This window comes from Ochotona curzoniae, unplaced genomic scaffold (genome assembly GCF_017591425.1).
Source record: "Ochotona curzoniae isolate NIBS_2020 unplaced genomic scaffold, NIBS_Ocur_1.0 contig_908, whole genome shotgun sequence".
Taxonomy (NCBI): Eukaryota; Metazoa; Chordata; class Mammalia; order Lagomorpha; family Ochotonidae; genus Ochotona; species Ochotona curzoniae.
The window spans coordinates 16,392,185-16,401,054 of NW_024466607.1; the positions used below are offsets into that span (position 1 = coordinate 16,392,185).

The window sequence follows — 8,870 nt, forward strand, 5'->3', positions numbered from 1 at the left end:
CTGTTCACACTCCTGTGTCACCCCACCCCCAACTGGCTTTCACCCTCTGCCTCCAGCTTCCCAGGAGAACAAGGAGAAATAAGAGAAAGGCTGCTCCTGCCCTCACCATCCCCCATGCCCCAGCTCCTCAGAGCCCCTCAGCAGTGACTGCTCAGCCACTTTAAGTCTCTGGGCCTGGGCTAGCTCCAATGTAAAATGGGGTCAAGATAATAGGATCAAAGGGAAGAGCCATGGACAGAACTCCAGAGAGGTCCCAGTGAGGGCTCTGTAAATGAAAGGTACAATTTTATTGTCATTACCAGAAAAAACAGTGGAAGAAAAAAGATCACCAAACTCTGTTTTTGTTATGATCATTATTTTATAAAGTCTTATTAGATATGTATCTCTCTCTCTTCTCCCATGCAGGCAACTTCCTGGGCATGACAGGCTCAGCAGTGCAGCCCTCCAACTGGCACCCCTTTCCTGAATCAACCCACATACTGCACATGGCCTGTGCCACAGGAGACCAGCTCTGTGCAGATGGGGCTCTGGCTTCATTTCCTGTGCTCCCACCCTCGCAACATGGGGCTGGAGCAGGGGGGCGAGGGCAATTCACAGGTGATTCAGTGCCACGCCACTTAGGGCACATCCCAGGAAGTGGCTGTCGGCAGGGAAGAGCTGGGAAGCTGGCATAGAGGTGGGTTCTCTGGACCACCTAGGGCTTGGGGCAGAGAGGTAGGGTGGCCCAACCCTGAGGCCAACCTCATGGAGAATAAATAAATAAATATTCTTGAACTGTACAGCCCCAGCCTGGCATGCTTTTCTGCAAGATTTTCATTGCTATCACCCTCCCAGAACCAGAGTCTGGAGGTAGGTAGGGGCCTGCCCCAGCCTGTGGGCTGAGAAACCAGGGCTGGGCAAGTCTACACAGTTCAGCTGGCTGGGACAGGCCAGTGTGCAGAGGCCTAGACCCAATCCACAGGGTGAGACAGGTCCTGCCTGCCTCTCTCCTCTGATACAAGGCTCACCACAATGGAGCCACATGGGGCCTGGGAATACTGGCCTCCAAGTTGTGTGACAGCTCCCCCCCAGCCCTGTCCCCATCTTGCTCTTGCTGGCTCTTCTTGGTTTAGCTGCCAAGTGCATGCAGGCACCAGGAGGACAGGAGGGACAGCAGGAGCTTGAGACCAGCTGGAGGTATCCCCTGCAGTGTGTGGCTGGGCAGGTGCAGGCTTAGTCAGAGTCGGAAGGGGTACTGTCGGAGGTAGTCAGCCATGCGCCGGGGCAGGGGTAGGCAGTCCACATCGGTCACCAGACGGTTGATGACGAGGCGGCAGAGGTGCTGCAGACTGCGGGCACTGCTTCTGCGCACAAAGGGCTGCACCAGTTTTAGGTGCACAGCTGTGGTCACAGGGGTTGGCGGCACGGAGTCACCAGGGGCATCTTCTTTAGGGACAGGCAGGGCTGGGTTAGGAGCAGGATCAGGGCTGTCGCTTCTTGTGTCAGCAGCACATGAGGCCACATAGTGCTGCACAAGGCTGACGACGTCTGGAAAGGCCAGGATGCGGGGTCGGGACAAACAGTTGGAGTCCAGGCGGAAGCTGGAGTCAGCATACTCAATGCGCACATTGGTGGGGCCGCGGGTGGTTTTGACCGACAGCGTGAACAAGTAACTGGGGTGGGTGCTGTCTCTTACTAGGAATGTGCCCTCTGGCATCTTCTGCAGGTGTTGCCGGGCCTCACTGGCCGTAATGGAACCCCAATACCATCCTGGGCAAGTGGAGAGGAGACCAAGGGCTGGTCACAGGAGAAATTGGCTGACGCACCAACCCAGGGCACGTTAGGACCATGCCTCCTCCTTTACACTTCCCCGCAGAGGACTTTATCTCTCCCAGAAGACTGTCCTGGGTAGGATCGTGTTTCCCCAGGCAGACTAAACAGTCAAAGCTGAATACCCTCCAGCAGCCCTCCCAGGACTGGCCTGCCTCCTTGGCAACTCACCAGATTCACGAAGGTAGGAGAAGGTCTTGGCTATGCACATCAGATCTTCCTCAGGGTCCAGCACCTTTGGTTCACTCTCCGCCTGGGCTGTGGAGTCCTCTGCCACCTCCTCTAGAAAGGCCCCAGCAGGTAAGGGTTGCATGGCTAGCTCGGGCAGCTCCAGGGACTGGGTCCAAAGGGGCCGCTGCCCAATCTGCTCCACAGTCAGCAAAGGACAAGATCTACAAAGGAATAGGCAGGCAGTGAGCAGGGAGCCTGTGTTTCCCCTAGTCCAGAGATTCCCAGTGCTGCGGTAGCCTCTGTTGGCGCTTCTCACCATGGGCCCCAGTTTTCCTAACCGGCCATCGTGAACGGCAGCGATCCTCTTGATGATTTTCTTGTGAAAGTCATTATCTCCCTATATTTGGTCCCAACTTAGACAATACCTCATTCCCTACAGGTACTTTCAGTGCCCTCATCACACCAATGGAGATCATGCAAAGTAGCCTCGCATCTGCCCTCCTGGGTTAGCGGGCGCCGATTAAATGGTACCAGTGCATTTAATGGCCCTAAGATGACAGCAAGAGGCCTGAGGGCTTAGTGGCCCCAGCATCCTCTACCTTACAGGTACAGCTCCCTGCCGGACTTCTGCTTGTCCCAGCAGAGGGCTCTGGGTGGGACAGTGCCCTCAAAAGGGACTGCCATGTGTCACCTCCCATAAATATGAGTGAGCCCTCTCCAAGGGGCAGGATGCTCAGCTCTTGCTCCAGCCCCATCAAGGCTCCATGGCCTTGCACACAGCTTGTTCCTGACCATACACTTCCCCGGCCCACCAGCCCAGGCATGCAAGGACACACATCCTCAGATGGCTGCTTTGGGAAATGGAGCTGGTCAAAATTGAAGCAGAAGACTCCTCTTCAAGGAAGCCCACTAAGCACAGTGACCAGAGATGGGCCCCACTTCCTGAGAGACATACATTCCAGTCCTGGTCTAGCCCCTGCTGGGCCTCAGGACACGCAGATAATGGATCCATGCGCCCCGTCCCCAAGGAGAAACAGACTGGCTAGGGGAGTTATGCACTGAGCATAATACAACCCTAGGCTATGAAAGCACAGGTTGGGCTCAGGGTTTGCTCATTCGCAGCCAGGGGAAGCTTTGCAGCCATAGAGGATAGCACGGACAAATAAATAGGACTGCCCATGGGCCAGGAGGTAGGTAGAGGAGTCAGACATGGCTGTGGACATTACAGGTGACCCTTAGAAAGTTCTAACAAGGGCCCGGCATGGTAGCCTAGTGGCTAAAGTCCTAGCCTTGCACATGCCGGGATCCTATATGGGCACCAGTTCTAATCCTGGCGGCCCTGTTTCCCATCCAGCTACCTGCTTGTGGCCTGGAAAAGCAGTTAAGGATGGCCCAAAGCTTTGGGACCCTGAGCCTGCGAGGGAGACCCAGAAGAGGCCCCTGGCTTCAGCTCAGCTCAGCTCTGGCCCTTGTGGCCACTTGGGGAGTAAGTCATCAGACAGAAGATCTTCCTCTCTGTCTCTCCTCCTCTTTGTATATCTGACTTTCCAATAAAAAAAATAAATCTTTAAAAAAATGTTCTAACAAATCACAGCTCTGTAATCACACCCAGGAAGGAGGGGTCTGAGGTTTCTAGCCGGTATAGCCTGCCAAATGCCAAGCACTTTTCCATGCCTGTTCTGGCTGCACTGAGAGCTCTGGAATATTGCTCAGGGGCCCAGAGGCTGGATTTCCAACCACTTATTTGAGAGGCAAACAGAAACAAGGAGGGAAAAAGACAGTCCGTCTGTTGGCTCACTCCTCAAACGCTCACAACAGCCGGGGCTGGGCCAGGGCCAGGGCCGGAAGACAGGAACACCATTCAGGTCTCTCATGGGGGAGGAGGAATCTAGCTACTCGGTCAACACCACCGTTGCCTCCCAAGGTTCGTAACAGGAGGAAGCAGGAAGCAGGTGCCACAGCTGTGGATCAAACCCAAGAACTCTGATGTACAATGTGGGCATCTCAATTGGTATGTCAATTACAAGGCTAAACAATGGTCCTGGAGGCCAAGTTTAAGGTGACCCACCTACTGGGGTCCAGGGTTTGGCCTGGGATTGCCATGATTTGGGAACAAGGCAGATGGCTAACTACTCAGGCCAGAATCTCTGGGGGTAGCCACGTCCAGATACCTCAGCAGGGCCCTCATAAAGGTCTCGTGTGAGGGTGGGAAGCTTGGGAGCTGGTGTGTTGTTTGGGTGTGTTCATGGCTGTGTCATCATCAAGGAGGGGGCAGGGCTGGTGTGTTCTAGGTACATGTGTGTGCCTACTGTGGAGTCCAATCAGTTGAGTCCTGCCTAGGGACACACATGCCAGTAGGGTGAACCCCGCCTGGGGCTAGGGGGATCCCCAGCCACACTGGCAATCCTACTTTCCATCCCTAGCTGCCCCACCCCCCAGCTAGGGGTAAGGGAAGGAAGCATGCGACCTTAGGATAGGGCTGGGTAGGGGCCTTCCTAAGAAGGAAGCCAGTGGCTGGGGGTAGTGTTCAGGAACCCCAAAGTTCAGAGAGCAGGTTAGGAACACGGGCCACAGCCAGGGAAAAGCAATAATTTCCCAGCATCTCCACGCCTCTTCCCTGGAATGAGAACTGCTCAGAGCAAGGGGCACTTCAGGCTGGTGCCACCTCCCACTCATACTTGGTAGCATGCCAGTTCTGATAAGAGCAGTCACTGGGTCACTCAGCTCTCCCTGGTTGTAGGACACCCACTGGCTCTGCCTCTCCTTCAAATCTCCTGAGCTCAGTGTGGCGAGCATCCAGCCCTGTGGCTGAAAGGGATGTTGAGACTCTTGGCAGATGGGGTGTGAAGAGAGCCCAAATCAGGCTAAGACTCTGTCTTAACCACCAGCACCCCTTCTGGAGCTCCCCCACCCCAAATATTTGTGAAACTTCAAGAGGGGAGACAAGTTCCAAGGTCCTTCTCCCATTAGGATCCCAAACTGGGCAGAGAGGAGGGGTGAGGCAATTGTGCGTGCCTCAGGCAGACCAAGTCAAACACAGGTTTTCCAAAGAGCACTGGTTCTCACATGCTGACTCCCCAAGAGCTGCTGGTCTGGGACACAGAGGAGACACCTGGCATTGGAGGCAGGGGCTGGCCAAAGGTCACCAATGGCAGGCAGGGCTGACGGCAGACTGGAGCAGGGCGCTCTGGGCCCAGCTCTGGGGAGCCACTTTTGGGGGGTTACAGAACCCCGTCTGGCGGCCAGCTCTCTCGATTCCCCACAACTGTGTGAGCAGAAGGGGGTGGGAAAGGGGTCACGACCCCCACAGCACCGGGCTCCCTCGGTCTCCCACCCAGTCTCGCCCTTCCGATGTCCCGCAGCTGGCTCTGGCCGGCGCTCTCCCGCGGCCCCGCGCTCACCCCTCAACGCAGAGGACCATATCCCGGCGGCGGTGGCGGAGCAGCGGCTCGGGGTGGCGGCTTCGCGGGACGGCAGCGCGGGCGGGAGTCGGCGGGGAAGCTCCGGGGTCGACGGCGGCGGGCCCGTGACTGAGCGGCCAGGGGCGGACGATCAGGGAGGGCTTCGGGGCGGGCCGCGCGGCGGGGCGGGGCGAGCCGCCTTCTAATCTTTTGTCCTCGGTGTCCCAGCCCTTCCCGGAAGCGCCGTCATCCTAGAACCGCAGGCCGAGCGGTGGGGCTGGGCAGATAGGCGGAGGGTGCAGAGGGGGAGCCGACACTGGCGTCCGGGGGCCTCGCGCCGTGAAAGGAAATCCCTTTGACTAATTTCCAAGAACTTTCCAGGAAAACGGGGAGGGACCCCGAGAAACGACCAATCACAGTGCAAGGGCGGAACCGAGAGGCTCGAACGAGCCAATTGTAGCTCGCAGACCTGGGACTGACGCAAAAGGGGGCGGGACCGGGGAGCGTAGGAAAGGCCCGGGTCGGGGAGGCTGAGGCCGAGGCTGTGGTCCTCCGACCCCGCTTTCCGCTTCCTGGGGGTTGGGTCCGCTTATCTCACCGTGTAACCAGGGCTAGCACTGGGCGGGGTCTTGGGATTGTGTTCCGTTCTGGCACCAATTTCCTGTTGATCTGTGGAGTTGGGCCGCGTCTATAACCGGGCAGGGTGTGTGTGTGTATTAGGGGTGGTGGGCGGCCTAGTGACGGTGTTTGGAAAATGACGCAGAGGGGGCAGCGGGCTGAACGCGGTAGCCCCAAGAATCCAGCTGGGGGTCGAGCCTACGACTGGGAAGAACTGGTAAAAAGCGAAGGCAGTCCCCACCCTTCGGATCCTGCAGGGCTGTTCGCTTTGGCGGCCGCGCCAATAACAAATGTCAGGCAGGCTGGGATAGTGCCCCCCTCCCCAGCCCCGGCGGTCCTGTTTCCGGTTTGGTGAGTCACCAAAAATGCCGGGAGAGAAGCTCGGATCTCCTGGACTCTGGAGAGCAACTTGGAAGTGGGAGACGGGCAGGGGGTGGAGCCGGGCAGCTCCTGACCAGCCCAGCCGGAGGCCTGGGATTGTTTGATCCTTGACAGCTGGTAGGAGAGAAGGAGATCAAGGCCTGGTTCAAGTTCCCCCGCTAGTCCTGGGGAGATGAAATGCCTCGTCGAGGGAGGGCAGGGGAAGGGACAGGGCTTGGTCCCAGCTCAGACCTTGAACCCCTGCTCCTTTTTCTACTTCGCTGGGTGAGTATCTTAAGGGACTATAGGATTGGTGGAAGTTTCCTCCAAACTCTCAGGCCAAAAGGGTCGGGAAAGGATGGGATTTGGAGAGCGGCAGCTATAACCCTTGATCCGTAGTACTGAGGGCGTGCCCCCCAGGGCCCCTGCTGGGGAGAAGTGAGCTGTGATGTCCCCAGCAGGGAGGACAGCTTCCACCCCTTCCCCCACACCGCCGTGTTAGAGACCTGTACAATAGTGTCCTGGCTTCCCCTCAGAGCAGACAGGGCTTGTCTTGCTCTCCCAGGATGGGACAGAGGACAGATGAGACCTTGACACAAAGTCGTGTGAAAGGAGAATAAATAAAATAAAAGGTGAGAAGTCTCTAAGGAATCCATTTCAGTGTAACATTGCTGGAGGAAAGCTGACATAGGGTGGGATGGATTGCTCACTATTGACCCTGGAGTGCCTGGCATGGGGGTCCTTCCCCGACAGTGGTGCTGTCTACGGCACCACTACTGTGAAGGCAAAGGATCCCCCACACTGGTTGGGTCTTTATGGGACCAAGTCCCCAGCTCTCTGCCTCAAGACTCTGCCCTCCCCTCTCTGTGACTACTGAATCCACTTTCTATGCCAGCCCCCACAGCCATTTCTGGTCTCACTTCATTGTCCCGCTTGCCTCTCTTACAGGCATGGAGACAGAGGCTCAGGGAGATTACAGTGAGTCCATGGTCTCATGGCTAGTGAGCAGTGGGCTGCAGCTAAGGCCCCTACCTTCCATCTGCTTCCCCTCCAGGGGTCCCCTCTTAGGCATCCGTTAGTCCTCAGCGAAGCTTCCCCAGGCCCACGGTCAGTCAGTGTTGGGGTCCCAAAGGCTTCCTCTCCAGGGGTCAGTGTGTAACCCAAAGGGTGCTAAGGGATTGCCCCTTCCAACCAGATTTTGTGACCTGGACACTACACCTGCTTGCTGGGAGCAGTGAGGAGCCCCTCTCTTGCCCCAGCTGCCTGCCCTCCTCTGTCCTGTGTGTCAGTCTGGTCAACTTGTCACCTCTTCTGCCCAGCCTGCTTCCCACCAGCTCCCACTCTAACCGCTGTGCCTGCACTGCCACCTAGTGGCTCTGCCTCTCGTGGCCTCATACATTAAATCTTCCTGGATGGTCTTTTCCTGCCCAGATCATGGGCCCAGTGGGTCACAAGAACACATAGCAGTGCTTTCCTCAGAGTCTGTCTGGTTGGGGTCTCAATCCTACAGGTGCAGCTTCCCCCTTTTTCTGAAGGACAGCCCACATCTATGTAAGGGGGGATTCAGACTCTCTCACTCTGGCACTCATTCATCAGGGCCTTTGTCACTGTAAACTCTTCCAGAAGTCATGCTCTCTGTCCCTGTGGACACACGGTCATCCTGGAGACTCTGGTGGCATCTGCCACCGTGAACTCTCCCTTGTGCAGACCCAGTCATCCATACCCTGATTCTTCCAGCCACATAAAGGTGGCTGTGGCAGGGATTGCTGGAACATGGGCATGGGAGGGAAGCCACATCTGGCTATCACATGCTGCCAAACAACTGTGCATGAGGGACCTTGGGGTGGGGGGGAGAGAGGGGGAGAGCATCACCACTGTTTACCCTTTGCATTTCTGCATGATTTGGATTTATTACACTCTGCAAAAATGATCGATTTTTTTAGACCAGCTGTAATATGATTCTGTTTGAAAGGAAGAAGACCGCATCCCCAAGTGCACAACTCCCCCTACTAACTTGTTCCTGACTGGGAAAAGGAGCTCAGCTCCACCCTCAGGTTCCTGACTGCACCTGTGGAAGCCAGCCTTGGTGTTGCTGGGACCAACCAGTCCCGTCCAAAGGACAGAACCTTCTCTCCAGGCCCCCAGCAGGAAGGATGTCTGGATCACAGGGTTTCTCTGAGGGCCCCAGATCTTGAGTTGGATTGTCAAGTAAGGTGCCAGCTGGTCTTCACTGCAGGTGAGTGTGTGTGCACATGTGTGCCCATGGGGACATGTGTGTCTGCATATGTGCATGCATAAGACCATGCCTACATGTGTGTATATGTGTGTGGGGGCGGGGAGAGCTGGGACAAACTATTGTTTGAGGATACAAGCCTGAATCTGAGATTGTACTTTGGATTTGGAATGGGAATGTGTAGGGAAAACAGTTGACTTTGTGTCAGCTCATCCCCCCACCCCTGTCTCAGAGAGCATAGGCAGGGCTCACTGAATATGATAACTCTACGGTCACCT

General features: G+C 56.5%; 1 protein-coding gene across 2 annotated transcripts; it reads right to left on the minus strand.

Annotated features, from left to right (window-relative positions):
* Positions 1 to 266: 266 nt before the first annotated feature.
* CISH (cytokine inducible SH2 containing protein) lies at positions 267 to 5,623 on the minus strand. Of its 2 annotated transcripts, XM_040994544.1 has the most exons (3): positions 5,382 to 5,623; positions 1,981 to 2,201; positions 267 to 1,749 (listed from the first exon to the last, which is right to left on the minus strand). In XM_040994544.1, the coding sequence occupies exons 1-3, from the start codon at positions 5,399 to 5,401 to the stop codon at positions 1,217 to 1,219; spliced, it is 774 nt and encodes a 257-aa protein (XP_040850478.1). In that variant the 5' UTR covers positions 5,402 to 5,623; the 3' UTR covers positions 267 to 1,216. The 2 variants fall into 2 exon arrangements, with proteins under 2 accessions (XP_040850478.1, XP_040850477.1); XM_040994543.1 differs by lacking the exon at positions 5,382 to 5,623 and having other exon boundaries at positions 1,981 to 3,299.
* Positions 5,624 to 8,870: the final 3,247 nt, after the last annotated feature.